Genomic DNA, 15,095 nt, shown 5'->3' with positions numbered 1-15,095 from the left:
CACATATAGTGACACAACCATGTAGTGACACAACCGTGTGGTGACACACCTGTGTGTGTAGTGACACAATCATATGTGGTGACACAACGGTCTGTGTGTGTGTGTGGTGACACAGCCGTGTATAGTGACACAGCCATGTGGTGACACAACCGTGTGTGTGTGCGGTGACACGACCGTGTGGTGACACAACCGTGTGCGGTGACACAACCGTGTGTGCGTGCGCGGCCGCCCGCCGCCGCCCCCCCGGGCCGGCAGCGCGGAGGCGGCGGGCGCGTCCCGTCCCCCCGCCCCGGGCGGCCGCGGCGTCGCCCCGCGGCCCCGCCGCCCGCCGCCCGCCTCCCGCCGCCCCCGCCCCGCCCGTCGCCACCTCCCGCTCCTCCGCCCTCCGCGCCAGCCCAGCCGCGGCCCGCGCCCGCCCGCCCGCCCGCCCGCCGCCGCCTCCCGGCCCCGGCCCCGGCCCCGCGCCCGCCGCTCCCGGCCCGGCCCGGCGCCGCTCCCGGCGGGCCGCCGCCTGCATGTCGTGGCTGCCCGCCGCCCCGCCGCCGCCGCAGCCCTGCCGCCGCCGCCGCCGCCGGCCCCGCCGCCGCCCCGCCGCGCTGCATGCAGGTGAGCCCCGCCGCCATGTCGGGCCCCGCCGCCGCGGCCTGTTGCCGCCGCCGCGCCAGCACCGGGGCCAGCACCCGCCGCGCCCGCCCGCCCGCGGGGCCGCCGGCCGCCCCCGCGCCCCAACTGCGCCATTTCCCGGCGTCGTCGGGGGCAGCGGCGGGGGGAGCCCCGCCGGGGCCGGCGGCGCCCCAAAATGGGGGCGAGCGGCGGGGCCCGGCCCCCGGCCCGCGCCCGAAATGGCGGCGCGGGGCCCCCCGGGGCGCCGAGCCCCGAGTCCCCCCCCCCAGTGCTGCGACTCCATCCCGTTGGCTCTGAACGGCGAGGCCCGCACGGCGGCGGGGGACCCGCGACCCCGCGTCGGGGCTTGTGTGCCCCCCCGGGATGCTGATGTTAACCCCTTTCTCCTCCTCTCCGGAGGTCTGTCGTCACCCGCTCGGAGTGACGCTGAAGACGGCCCGCCGCCGGTGACGGCCAGCTCGGGCAAACTCCCGCTTAGAAACAGCGCGCATAAACGCAAAGTTTTTTGCGGCCCTCTTATTTCTTTATCCTTAAACCCGTGCACCCCTCCTAGACGGCACGGCAGGGGGCTTGGGTGCTTTTCTGCTGCTTTACCAGCCGCCCCAAAATTTCGTCCGACCTGCGGGAAGTCTCCGGGCCAAGGCTGGCCGTTACCGACCGATGCCTGAAACTCCGCGCGGACCCAGCGTTCGCTTTCGGAGCTCCAGCTTCTCGTCCGCTAGCCCGCTGATGAGAATTGTAAACAAAACGGATGACAGCCTCGCTTAGACGGAGCTTTCCTTAAAATTCAGTTTATACCTGCGTTAAATTCGTACCCGTATCAGCCTCTGTCTGCAATACTCTGTTCTCAGCCTAGCGCCCCGGCAGCCCTAAAAGTAACCCGGAGGGGAAAACACCTGATACTGAAATCGCTCGCAGTTACGCTTTCGGTGTGTGTAGACATGGCTGATAATGAGAGCGACGGTAATAGGTCTATTTTTAGCCTACGCCGTTCCTTTGGGATGTTTTTGCCCCGGTGCTTAAAAAAAAAACAGAATTAAATACGTTATTTCTAATAACTGAGACTTTATCGTGACAAAAATCAAGGAATTCCTAGAACCCGGTGCAGCATTTGGAGGGCCAAAAGCTCTGACAGAGATGGGATACGGCCTTGACAAGCACAGCGCTGCCGCTGATTTTACTTCTGTATTCTCCCTATCAGAATAGAAAAGTGATGGTGAAATTTGGACTAACAACTGTTGATCTTCCAAACCGTAGCCTATTTTAGGTGTGGTCATGTGCTAGCGATGCTTCAGAAGAGATAAGGGCACACGTTACATCCGATGTTTACTTTGCGCTGCAGACGAGCACCGCGGCTCCATCTGACTTCCTGTACTTCGCGTTGTTCACTTCCACAGCACTTCGCTTCAGACTCTTTCGTCCCTTGTTCAGGGCGAGCAGGTTAGCAGGAGCTCTGCTGCTGTAAACAGCTGCCTTCAGCTTTCTTTTCCCACACAGAGGGCACTGAGAATTTATTTATTACTTTATCTCGTAATTTTACTCCAGAGTAGATCAGCAGCAGATGCTTCTGACATATTGCTGCTCCGTACTTTGAAATAACTATGTGCATTGCCATACGCATGACCTGCAGTCTCGTGGTGATCCATCCGGACAGAACTTATGTTCGAGCATCAGCTCAGGCATAAAATCTACTTGCCCGCTGTCTTCAGAGATGATCGAAGATGATAAAAGCCTCATTATAATGTGACTGTTCGGTTTAACCGGTCAGAATTTTGCAGTGCTCTGCTGCCTGTATCGGTCTGCTAAACAAATTCTGTTAAACAGTCTGAGTTTCATCCTCTTCTTAATATTGAAAGTGAGGACTGTCACGATCTGCTCTGAGGGCTGTAGTACAGTAGAACTTAATTTATTCAGTTTCGCTTTGTCTTCCTACAGGGTCTGTTCTTTTCTCTTTTAGTTTGGGAATTTAGCTGAGCTGTAAAATACCATGTAAATGGATCATAGGTATTGCCCATTCTTGAGCTAAGTTTATGCTGCTTCTGTCCTTCATAGCTGGGATCCTAACGTGTCAGCACAAGAGCGAGAATACCCGTCATCAGAGAAAGGTAGTTTGGCAGCAGTCTGAAAAATGGGAAACTCTACAGATTCGTTTTAATCACTGCTGAGTTTTACCCCTGGTCTGTATGGCAGACTTCTGCTGGCACAGCTCTGTCTGCGAGTGCTGTGACGAAGTGTGACCCGTGACTGACATAGCTGTGCCAGCAGAAGTCCCAGCTGTAGATGCAGTTATCTGCAAAACTGCGCTTTTACTGATATAGCTTGTTTTCGTTTTTAAGGGTGTTTTTCCTATACCGGTAGCCATGTTTTGCCAGGAGAGCGCAACACTCCCAGGGCAGAAGGAGATCTGGTGTAATCATACGTTTATTTGTCTGACTCGGAAGGGTCAACCGATCCGTTTGTGTTTTATGTGTGCGCGCTCTCCTCCCCCCATCCATGGTCAGTAGAAGTTTGGTAACTTTTACAGTGAGAAATCTCGTGCTGAAGTAAGTGATGTTATGACTGCTTCTTGTTTTCCTTTTTTCCAGAGGTGTTTGTAAAACTTGCATTTCGTGTGATAGGCCGGGATTTTTTTCATTCAGATTCTCGTTGTTTTCCAGTAACTGTCTTATTTTTGTACAAAGCAAGGCAAGCTTTTGATTGAGTTTGCCAAGTGCGGGAATATTTAGTTCCCACACTGGTCTTAAAAGTCCGAAAGTGACTCCAAAGGTATGTGTGGACTCTGGTAATAAAATGAAAGAGAACCACTGGAGAAAAATTCATTGATTTGCACACTAGGGTGAGTCTTTACTTAATTTAAACCTAAAACACTGAGAACAAAAACTTACATTTAGGTGGATCGCAGTAGCTGCTGTCCTTTTTGTTCGGCGTTCACGTGCGCGAATGGGGAGATGTATTTCTTTTTTCTTATTAAAACCTTTCCAAGGGCATTCTGTTTTTAAGTGGTAGCATTAATAACACTCATAATCGCAGAGATCATCTTTGGCCACAAAAAAATACTGCTTAGATCAGCTTTATTCTGTTGAACACTTCTAGGTCACTTAAGTTTGAAAAGGGGATAAATATGAATAAATGGTTTGCTCGGTATTTACTGGAAAGAGCGTTCTGAATTCCAGAAGGGCATGTAAGACACTGAATGTGATCTGACTTGCAGAATACTGAGAAAGCAGAAATATTGGGGGAGTTTGGTAGTTTGGGAGCATAAGATGGCACTTTAGAAAACTTCAGGAAGTAAGTTACAATCTGTCTCATGCATACCTCCTGCAACTAATTCAGGAGGATTTGCGGTGGATTTACTACTTAAAGCATTAAATACTAAGCCACTGCTAATATTTCTTTTTTAAAATTCTGTGGTTCTTTTGATGCTATCCCGAGATCAAACTCCGTGTATTCGCAGCTCACTTTCTTCATTTAACAGAATGTTTCTCTCTCTGTCCTAGGACAGATTTGTTACAGCCATAAAGATACTGATAGCACTTACACACATGCGCACAGGCAGATGTTCTCCTCTGCTTTTGTCTGCGTTCCCTGTGTACCCCGGGAGCTGGCTGCCTGAGATGCTGCTTGCCCAGAACACATTTACTTACCCAGTTGTCAGGTCTTGTGTCTTTCTGGACCGGCTCCACTCACTAAACTCTCAGTAAATAAGCAAAATGGGAGATGGAGGCCACAGGGTGTTCGCCTTTTAGGGGCGATCATTGTTAGACTGGCTCCAACAGGAACATCCGACTTTGCCTTTTGATCAATTCTTTGTTTTTTAGCCATCTGTCTGCACAGCTTTTACGTCTCATCTGTAATTTTAAAAGCAGGGGCTGGCTTAGGACATGTCTTTATGGGTATCTTCATCTGAATACAGTATCTCTGATATTCTCGTGCTCTCCTTCCCCGCCTTAAAAGACTGAGGATCTCAGGTTCGTGTCCATAAACTTCATGTGCGTACCTCTTGCCACAGAGGCCTCCCAAAAGAACAAAAAACTCAGGGGATAAAGGCAACTCTGAAGCATCCTGCAGGAGATGGAAGGATTCAACGCTCAGGATTTACTGGATCCATTTGTGCCCCTTCAGGAGCGCTTTGGAGTAAATCGCAGCGTGAGGTGCCGAGAGGACTCTAGGCCATTAGTGGTACATGCTGTCTGGGTTGGGTTTGAAGCCTGGTAAATTCACAACTGTTAGGTGACAGCTATCTGTGATGGGGAAAAAACAAAACAAAACGAAAAAAACCGCAGACCAAACCCCCAAGCTTAAATGGTTCTGAAGAAAAGGGAAGTACAGTGGAGGAAAAGCTCTCCAGGAAAGCTGCGCTAGAATCCTGTTCAGGAGAACAACTTTGGCCGTCCTTTGCACATCTCCGTACACAGGATCAAGAAGTGGTGTAACAGTGTTCAGACACTAGCAGCAAGCTTTTCCTCTGGGCTTCCAAAGGTAGACCTTTAAAATACGATTAAAGCTAGACAGACATGCTTTCTATGCTGTTCTGCAAGAAACAAAATTTGTACCTCTCAAGTGGAGAAGTTTAACCAACACTGGTGAAAAGCATACAAGATTAAAAAAAAAACAGCAACACAAAAAGTTTTGGCTGCAACTTGTGTGGATTCATTGAACACAGAGATTGTGAGATTATGCAAAATTGGCACCTTGGGCCAAGGAACAGAACCCCCTTTAGCTGTTGCATATCATGCAAACAACAAATTTAACTAAAGCTTGTAACTTGTATGTGTACACAAGGAACAGATAAGGTTGTGTGTTCACCCTTACTTTGGCATTTCCTGATGTAAATGATTAATGGCATTTTATGATTGCATGGCATTGTAGCTGTTTATGCTTAGCATTTAGCTAAAGGGTTTTTTTTTTCTTTTTTTTTTTACTTCTGCTTGCCTGTAAAGGGGCTTTATGCATAATATTTTCTCTGAGAAAGGTATATAAATGAGAATTAAAATCCCGCTGGACTAAGATTTCTTAGGAATTTAAGTCTGCGGTACAGCTGCATATTTTAAATAAAGTTAACACTGTGCATACATTGTCTGCAGACAGATTTCACAAATTTCCAACACTGCTACACAGTCACATTAACAAATATGTTCAGACAGTCATATGCCAGGAGAGAAATGAAATACCTTTCTTTTTTCATCAAAACAAAATATGTTGGGAATAGTGAAATGCTTCTGCTTTGAGCACATTGTTGCGCCCGTGTGAGTAGGGCCGGGGGCGAGAGGAAGAGTAGGGTTTTGCTCCTGGCCTCACTGCTGAGAGCAAGTTCAGGCTTGCTTGTGACATTGATGGCTAAAAGTGGCGGTGTCAAAAATAGTTAAGAACAAAACAACAGCAAATCTGGCTGTAATTCAAGTAGGTCCATGGGAACTCTTGTACTACTATACTTCTTCCAGCAAATTATGTCTTGCCTACAACGATAATCAGTACTCGCTCTGGAGGGAAAAGCTGCTTGATGTGGCGGGGGTGACATGGGAACAGCGATGACAGACCTCAGGAGGGGGAATATACTTCTGAAATCTGTGCGGCGATCGATCTTCAGACAGGTTTTTAGGGTTCTTGTTTTGTTTTGTCTTTCTTCCTTTTGCGGCTTGAGGATTGACAAATCTTCAGTGGTGCGCGGACACCAACCAACTAATCCATCAGAGCACCTTGCAGTCATCCCCGCTGATGGGCAGGGAGACCGAGGTGGCTCAGGATTATTTATTACCCTCGATGAAGCACGAAGGAAAAGCTACTGTGCCCTCAGCTAGGAGTAGCAGGAATTTTTATAGCTGGGCAACTACTGGAGGCGGCACTCCTCCAAGGAGCCCGTAGGCCTGCGTCCTTCCCGAATTTGGCACTCCCATGCAGGTCTGTGTTGGAAATGGGAGTGTGACCCAAAGCTCCTGACTAAGGGTCCTAACCGCAAAGCCGTCCGTCCTTCCACAAGCATTACCGCCGGTCAAAAGCTCGCCTGTCCCTACTTACAAGAAACTAAAAAAACAATTATAATACTTTAAATGCTTTTCAATGGCAAAAAATACTCCTGGGTCGAGTTGGCTTGGCAGGTTGCAGAGTACAGATGAAGTTTTAGCATGCTGTTGCTGTGCAAGTGAGGTTTTCTTGCTAGCTTTTGGGGGAGGCACGGAGGAACGAGGGCTCCTCAGGAAGCAAAGGGGAATGGGGATTGTCTCGTACGTAGTGATAAACGTGCAGTGTCTCACAGCCACGACGGGAGGGATACGTAGCCTTCACCTTACCGGAGCCCAGAATTGAAAAGGGACCTTTTTCTTCACTACACTACCAACGCCAGAAGCCTGCCTTACTGGCAGAACATCTCAGAAAGGAGGTTTTATGGACTGCTAAGCAGAGTTTTGTGGATGCTAAGAAGTATGCCTTACGGATAAATTTGAAGCCCAGATATCCTCTTTCTTTTCATTCCTTTGCACGTCCACTACCAGCTGAAACAACCGTTTTCAGCAAGTTTCTTCTCCGAGCGAGAGACTTGAACCTTGCATTTGAGGCAGTAGAGCGAAGTGACCCACTCTGCTTTGTCTCCTCTTTGCTTTAGCATCAGTGCCTGTCCAGTCTATTTCTTTTTAGTTTATCAAATTTCGCAAGTGTAAATAAAACTACAAAAACATCCCCTTTTGGTCACGCTATTACTATTATAATAGGCAATATCTGTAGGTTGTACTCAAGTTTGCTGATGTTCACCCTTTAGGGCAGCTAACGATTTCGTTGGGTAATTTTCGCTCTTGTTTTAGGAACGCTTCCAAAACTGAACATTTTTGTGAGTTTGACTCACAAATTAGTTTTGCTGTTGTCCTTCCTAAGAAGTCGGACTAGAGGCTCTCTCAAAAGTTTCCGTTTGGTTTTGAGTACTTAGGGAGAAATGCCTATCGAGGAAGACTTTCTCCCACTGACTTTTAGCTCCTCTTGCCCGCAGTCCTGGCAGGCCCGGGGGAAGCAGAAGGCGTACCTCCTGTGCTCTGCCCGCTGCTCCGATCGTGCCTTGTGTCAACAGCTGAGCAGGGAGCTCCTGCCCGTTTTCGAGTTTTCGGTTAAGTTGCCTGCAGCTCTTCCTGCTTCTCTTGCTTAATACCAAGGTTTTGTGGTCTGAAAAGGTATCTGAGAGTTCCTGGTGGAAGGGCCCCCTTGTAGCACTTGTGAAACATTTGTCTATTCGATGTAAGCAAAGTAGTTTTTGCTCAGAAGATGGAGGGGCACGGATAGCTGGGACTTGCGTGGCCTCTGTGCCTTGTGTTATGCTTGCGAGAAGTTAATAAGCTTTCTGATGTGGAGCATCTCCCTCAAATAAATGGTTTTATGTTTCTCTAGAGTCAGCCTTGACACATGGGAAATATCCTTTCCCTTCTTGTTGCTTCAGGCTTTGCCCATCTGAGAGCAGGAGCAGAATTACAGTACTTGGAGGAAAGAGCAGAGTTACCATCCCGTCATCTGGGGGAAGAAATGCAGATAGGAGCTACTGCTGGCGCTCTGAAACGGCGAGCGTTTCCTGCGATTTTGCAGAGGGTTTGTTCCCTTGCTGCTTGTCGGAGCACGCATTGGTATGCGCTGCTCGGCCCTTGCACACATGACACAGGCTGCCGAAAAATAGCGTTTCCTGCTCATAAAAAGAAATGTGAAACTTAAAACTGACACAAGCTGATTTGCAAGGGACCTGAAAACAGAATATTTGTCAAAAGCAGTCCTGATAGCAGGAGACGCTGTGTTTTCTTAGGATAATGGGACTCGCCAGCTCAGGGCAGGAAAAGGCCAGTTGGGGCAGTGATGAAAGTAATTCCAGAAAACTGGTTACTGCTTCCTCTGTACCTTAAAATTCAGTTTGTATTTATCCTCTTATATGACTTTACAACTGGCCTTGGAAGTAGGAGAGAGCTAGCACAGGATGAATTATCCACCCAGCAGAAATTTCCACTTGTGAACGCCTTTCCTCTAATCCCTTTTTGTTTTGGAAAGTTAAGAAAGCAAAAGGAAAAGAGGGCCAGGCAACTTCTCACATACCAGAGCGTAGTCAGAAGTGCCAGGAAGAGTTGGGTTCAGCTCGTCAGATGGCCCTCGACTTGCATTTTTTTCCTCCGGATCGGTTAGGTTTTACCACTGGAAAGAGTTAAATCTCTGATCATTTTTGGACCTGTGCATTGATCCTCTTCCTTCTCTCTGTTAGTCCAGAGTAAAAGATGGTGAAGGAGCTGAGGTTGTCAGATGTACGAGGAATATTTTGAGCGGATGAGAGAAGCACATATATTAAGTATTTGAGCTGTTAATAGAATAGGAGTCTTGCAGTACTAACATCTCTTTGGAATGGCTTGGATTACAAGGCTGTAGAGCCTTTTTGCAGATTATGTAGCAACTTGGAGTGGGGCTGTGACTTTAGGAAACCCATATTTTTCTTTGATGTATTTTTGGTTTATGATTTGACCTGAAGCCAGCACAATAAATAGTCCTGTGATGAACTGTAAGATGGTTTTCTGCCTGATATAGTAACCCCTAAGTACTGCTGAACCAAGCTCCTTGTGCGTTGAGAAGTGGAACTGTTCTCTAAACCGATAGCCGTTTCCTAGACTGGCTTTCCATTTTTGTAACCTCTTTCCAAGACCGTTATCTTTTTGCAGGTTTCCGCAGCACTTAGCGTAATGAGCGCTTGGATCCCCTTGCAGCTCGGCGTGTTGTCGCGCTCGCAGGGGAGTCAGCGCTGCAGCTCTGGGGTGGCTGGTGGCCCATGCACCTGCGAATCTCAGCCAGGACCTGCGACCAAAGCCCAGCGCCGTGGGGAGGCAGGAGGAGTTGCGAGGAGGCCTTCCCAAAGCAAAAGCGTTGCGGAGCTCGAGGAATTAACTTCTTGCGTGCTGCCATACTAAATAAAAGCAGAAAGCTGTTGGGAAAACGGCTGCAAAAATAGCTAAGGGTATTCCCTGATTAGGTAAAGAAAACACTTGCCCTGAAATCCCTGCACATGGCTGAACAGAAGGATCAGCCTAAGTTTAGCTTATCTTTTGGCAGAGGAATGAGAGGAATTCATGTTAGCTGTGCCCCTTCCCAGCTAATGTATACTTCAGGGTTTATTCACGTACGGCCTACTTTGCTCTAGGTAGGAGTAGTATTACAGAGATCCTTCTGCACACCAGAATTAGCCTTCTGCTAATTTTGATTTAAAGACCAGAAAATTCCTGTGCTGGATCACATCCCTTTTTTACCGGCCGGAGCTCACAACTCTTGTACGTCTCATCGTCACGGTCCAATTTTGTGGAAGCTTGTGATAATTTACCTTTCCATTATGCAGCAGGACTTTTTTGTTCAATGTGAGTTTCCTGCTTCCTGCAGAGATTGATGGAAAATGAAAAATTGCACCCATAGCCCAAGACAATCTGGCACATGGCTAGAAGAGTATGTGTTAATTGTTAACAATGATTTTAAAACCAAATCTAGTATTTGGAAGTTAAGCATGAGGTAAGTACACATGCAAAGGATTTGGATAATTGAATACACAGAAAGCTGAACTAACCAGCCTTTGATATCAGGATAATATGATTTTCTCTGGTTATCAGGCAAGCTTCTTTGATTCTTTGATTAAAAGTGACATCTATTTAAATATACCCTATTAAAAAAAGAGTTAATTCCTAGAAACCTTCTTAAAAAAAAATCCCTTCATTAAAAAAATCCCTCCTCTTCACTGTCTCCTCTTTTGAGCATACTAGCCTAGCTCCTGTGAATATTAGGGCAGCATCCTGTGCCCTCTTAAAATTGTACTGTGATATGAAAAGGCTGGTTTATTGTGCCAGAGATTGCAAAACCGTTTTCACTACTGACATGTTGATTTTATTCTTTGGCTCCCCCCCCTCCAAGCTTTGACTAGTGCAAACCTACCTGTAGTTGAAACAGGGCAGGCCTTGTAACTCTGAAGCTGTTTGAAGTAAGCGTTGCGGTGGCAGATTTCCATGTTGTTAATTATTGCTGCAAAGGACAGACTGTGAGCGATAAGCTGGCCGTTATCTTCCTATCATACGGGGAGAGTAGCCGAAGTGCGGCTCGGCTTTGCTTATTTTATTAAGCTGCTGGCAGTGCACCACGTACGGGCTAAGATAACATTGTGGCCGCGGAAATAATCTCGTCTATTCTTCTCCCCGAGCACAAACTTTTTTTTGAAGGATGAAAGGTTATCGATGGTTTGACTTGCATTGTAAAAGAGGGAAGAAATATTTATTGAGAAAACCACTTCAAAGTCGCTGCAGTGGCACGTGCGAATTAATTATTCTGGTATAGTTTTGCTCAAAAAACAGATCGATGGCTGGCTTCTCTCCAATTATTGATCCCGAGGAGCTGCATAAGGCAAGGTGTTGGCTCAGGTAACTCGAACAGGGTCTGTATCGTTCCTAAGCGAGTGACTGGATGAACTAAGGTGCAGGGTTAGCTCTGTCAGTGAAACAGCCCTTTCCCTAGAGACCCAGCGAGATGCTAGCGAACCACGGCGCTTTGAACACATCCAGCTCTAAGTGCTGAAGATTTTTTCTCCCTGCTCCTATCCCTGTCAGTCTGGAGCTAAGAAAACCCGCGGTTATCTTTAGTCGCAGCCGTGCCCGGCAGTGTTTTGCCGTGTTGTTTGCTGCCGATCAGGCAGTCGCCCCGGCTGCTTCCTTCTCCCACCCCTTGCTGACTTCAGTCCTTAATCCTTTAAGCCACTCTGCCCTGTATCTCATTAAAAGACCAAGGCTCTCCAGGGGATGGGGCGGCCATGCAAATGGGTCATTTCTTTAGGCCCGTGGAGGATACGCATGTAAATAAACCTGCTATTTAAGCTGGCCCTCCGGGGGCTTCTGGTTAGGTTTATTTACAGTCTGTCTGGCGACGCTCTTACTCTTGCCCTACGGTAGACATCTCATGCGTTTCTATTAAGCAGAGCTTGGCTTTTGAGGAGATACCTACCGTGTGTTGGCATGCAAACCAGCTCCTAAAAACTGTTTTGAAAGTAATAGGTGTAAAATGTGTATGCAAACAGAGGCAGATATTGCTTAATATATGACTTGATCCCAGTTCAGTAGGGATCAGGGACACAGCGAGAGGTAACAGCCTATGTGAAGCACAGCAGAAGCTGTTCTTTTTGAGTAGAGACTGAAATGTTAATGAAGCACACAAATTAAAGTAACTACTTAATGCTACGTAGTATTTCCATGCAGTAAACAGCTCTGCTCTTCTTGTAAATGGGGGTGGGACAGAGGAAGAGGAAGGGTGGAAACCCGGATATTCTGGTGTTACCTGTGAGTTGAGAAAAGACTATTTCATTTAAAGGAGATGAGGGAGCCGGGGGAAATAACTAGTGGGTGTACGTCAGTAGGACAATTAGCATTTCCATCCAGTGAGTGCCAGTTGGCTCTAAAATTAGTAGAAAACAGCTAGTTCCCTCCCTTTCCGCTCCTCTGCTTGGCTTTTGCTCCTGCCCCTTGTAAGGCAGCGCCTAGCGAGTCCCTGTGAACTGCTGCACGGGAAACTCGCTGGCGCGCAAGGAGGGCTGGCTGTTACAGCCGGCAGCAGCAGCTTCAGCAGCCTGCCCTTGCTCAGCCTCACGGGAGGAGCGCGCGGGATATAAGCGAGAGCAACGTTGGGACAAATGCCACTGCATCGCGGCCGTCGGCACGGCCTCGTCACCGCGCTTCTGCCATCGCTGCCTTGCACGGGCGAGCGCCAGCCCAGGCCCAAATCCCGGACGCGGTTGCTCGCAGAACCGCCGCCAGTCTGGCGAGGGCCGCAACGCTTCCTACATCCCTAACAGCGCTTAACGAGCCGTAGGATGCATTAGGATGTGAGAAGAGCGCAAGCTGACGTAGCTTGCTTACAGGAGCAAGATCCTCTCCCTTTCCCACTTGGAGCATTTTTTTTCCCAGAAAGCAAACTGCACTGAAGCCCTGTCTACCTGTTGCCATAGAGGCAACGTTACTGTTGCTACAGACTTGAAAGGACACAGAACTCCAAGACCTTTAATGCTCTAACTTCTAAAGCTCTCCTAACCGTTTCTGTGCTCTTTCTGCTGCAGAGGAGACTTAGCAGAGACCAGTGGATTTCCTACAGAAGAGCCCTCTGTACTGGTGAGCCCGTGTGCCATCATGTGAGAAAACCTTTTCCTGGATGGCTAGTTTGATAGTAAATGCCTTTTTTTTTTCATACAGATTTAGAAAACAAAGGGTTTTCTCGATTACCCTTGCAGACCATGTCATTTGTTGCTAGCTCCATGGTATTCAGCTTGAAATTTTAACTGCCATTCCTTAGATTTAATAATCACTTCAAATTTGATCTCTTGTCCCACAGTTTTTCCTCAATTGGTGTTTAAGCTCCTGTTGATAGGATGCTTGCCTGTATCCAAGTAGTCCCTATTTATTTTCATTGTGTTTTCTTAAAGCTAGCTTGAAATCTCAATATTGGGGAATGGCATGAACAGAATACTTGCTTTCTTTTTTTTAATTAAAGATATGATGAGGCATTTTTATTCATTTCGCCTATGGTCTCTGTTTGCAGGCAGATTACTTGGAAGCAGTAGTTGAGGAGAGAGAGTGTCTTTGTTGACAGACTCACTGCGGTCCTTCAACTCTTACTGGAGTTGCAAAGTCTGGAGAGATGGTAGAAAATATTCCCTCTCCACTTTCCCCTGATTTACTAAGTAGTATACCTTAACACGTATATACACATGCTATGGGGATTTAAAACAAAACCGCTGGTAGTAGTACGCCATTAATTGATCAACTTCTTTTGCTCATCATTCCCCCCATTTCTGTGGGTACCAGCTGTAGTTTTCCTTCTCTTTAGGGAGCCTGAGACGATGAGACTGTTGTCATACTGCCATATAAAAAAGAAATGCACTTAAACCGAAACAGCAGCCTTTCGCTGTAGCCTTTGGAAGCATGTAGTCTTATTTATAAAATATATAGATTGAAAATGGCTCTGTTTCCAAACTTGTGACCCAACTTGCCAGGCTAAATAACAAGTGCCTGTTTGTGCACACACACCCTCCTTGTCCTTGTCAACCGGCAAGATTTTTAATTTCGGTGAGGAATCACCATATGGAAGCGGACGGACACTAAGCTGTTACTGCGCAGAGGGAGGAGAAGTGACTCAGGGCCGTCTGCTGGATAGTTGTCAAAATCCTCCGGCAGTTTGACTCGTATATGCCAAGCCTGAAAATCTCAAAGCAAGTCACTATGCTAGAGGCCAGGATTTCGAGTTATGCCAACATACCCATGAATATAGGGCGGAAACGAGATGCAGTTATAGCTCTTTTCGATTTACTTCTTGATTTGCTTTTCCTCATTGGAAACAGACAGCTCATTTATGCATTAAGGTATGAAAGAACGTGAACAACATATACTATAGCCACCGTGGTATAAGAAATACATCTTTTAAACTCTCTGGGGAAGGGATTGGTCATTATTTTGGAACAGCACTAGACCTATCTAGTTTCAAAGCCCTCCTGCACCATAGATGCCAAATAATCTGGGCAACTTTGAGCAGGCTTTCTCTTTCCTCTGAACACGTGTCAATCCTTCTGCTTGGTGCGAGCTATTTGCCTTTGAAAGAGGAGATCTGACATTATTAAAAATGATAATGATATAGTTCACCTGTCACAGCAAATTTGAGATAACTACTTTGGTGTGTTTGGATATGCAGTGCGTTAAACGAGATTTTCATTGTTCTCAGCTGCTGTTGACATCTCATCCACTGAAAAAAATACAGTGTGACTTAGAAAGTTTCATGTTCAAAGATGGTGTAGTATCCCTAGCATAATGCCTTCACTTCTGCTGTTGTATTGATACCATTTGTAGGGCTGCCTTCAGCTTCTCCCTAGCAAAATCACAGTTTGTAATTCATATTGCTAACTGCAGCCTCCGTATCTCATTTTCTCCACACCCATATAAGTACAGAACAGTTTTCTGTTAGTACCTGGTTTTCTGAAACTCGATGTGTGCCGAAGCTCTCGTTGTTTGCTTCCCAAAACATGTCTCCTGAGGGTAAAAACCTGCAGCACAGCCTCACAGCTCAAAAGTGCCAAAAAAAAAGAAACAAAAAAAACACCCCACCCGACTCTGGCTCTTTTTATACACACCTGAGTTAGAGCTGCTTAATTTCATCTGGGACCATAATTAGGGTTTGAGCTGAGTAATGGCACTGTGCCAGCTTTCTCTCTGGGTTTTAATGCCAGTCCAAAGGTGTTCAAGAGGCTCTAGGAAAAGTGTTAGGACAGACCTATACCCAAAAAGTTAATACATATGTGTGTAAAAAATCACCGTTGCTTCAGTTCCCGTATCCCCGGCTGCGTGTTCCCACTCTGTTGCTTGCAGCGGCACTGGTACTCACCTGATCTCAGGGTTAACTGGTTCAAGGAACTAGGTTTAGCCCCCTGAAGACTAACCGAGCAAAAAAAATTATTTTTTTCT

At 47.2% G+C, this 15,095-nt stretch overlaps 1 protein-coding gene across 2 annotated transcripts in view; it reads left to right on the top strand.

Annotated features, from left to right (window-relative positions):
• The first annotated feature begins 494 nt into the window (after positions 1-494).
• CNOT6L (CCR4-NOT transcription complex subunit 6 like) overlaps positions 495-15,095 on the top strand; it is a 31,913-nt gene continuing 17,312 nt past the window's right edge. The window contains exon 1 of one of the 2 annotated variants that reach the window (XM_064510449.1): positions 495-606. Coding sequence is in view for 1 of the 2 variants with exons in the window: in XM_064510448.1 (XP_064366518.1) it covers positions 3,118-3,167 (50 nt within the window). In the remaining variant the exon portion in view is untranslated. Of the gene's footprint in view, positions 607-1,117; positions 3,168-15,095 lie in introns of those variants that run through there. The other variant, XM_064510448.1, reaches the window with a different exon arrangement.

Source organism: Dromaius novaehollandiae, chromosome 4 (assembly GCF_036370855.1).
Source record: "Dromaius novaehollandiae isolate bDroNov1 chromosome 4, bDroNov1.hap1, whole genome shotgun sequence".
NCBI classification, from domain to species: domain Eukaryota; kingdom Metazoa; phylum Chordata; class Aves; order Casuariiformes; family Dromaiidae; genus Dromaius; species Dromaius novaehollandiae.
Note: the sequence above shows the minus strand (reverse complement) of the source record. Positions and strands in the feature narration are given on the sequence as shown.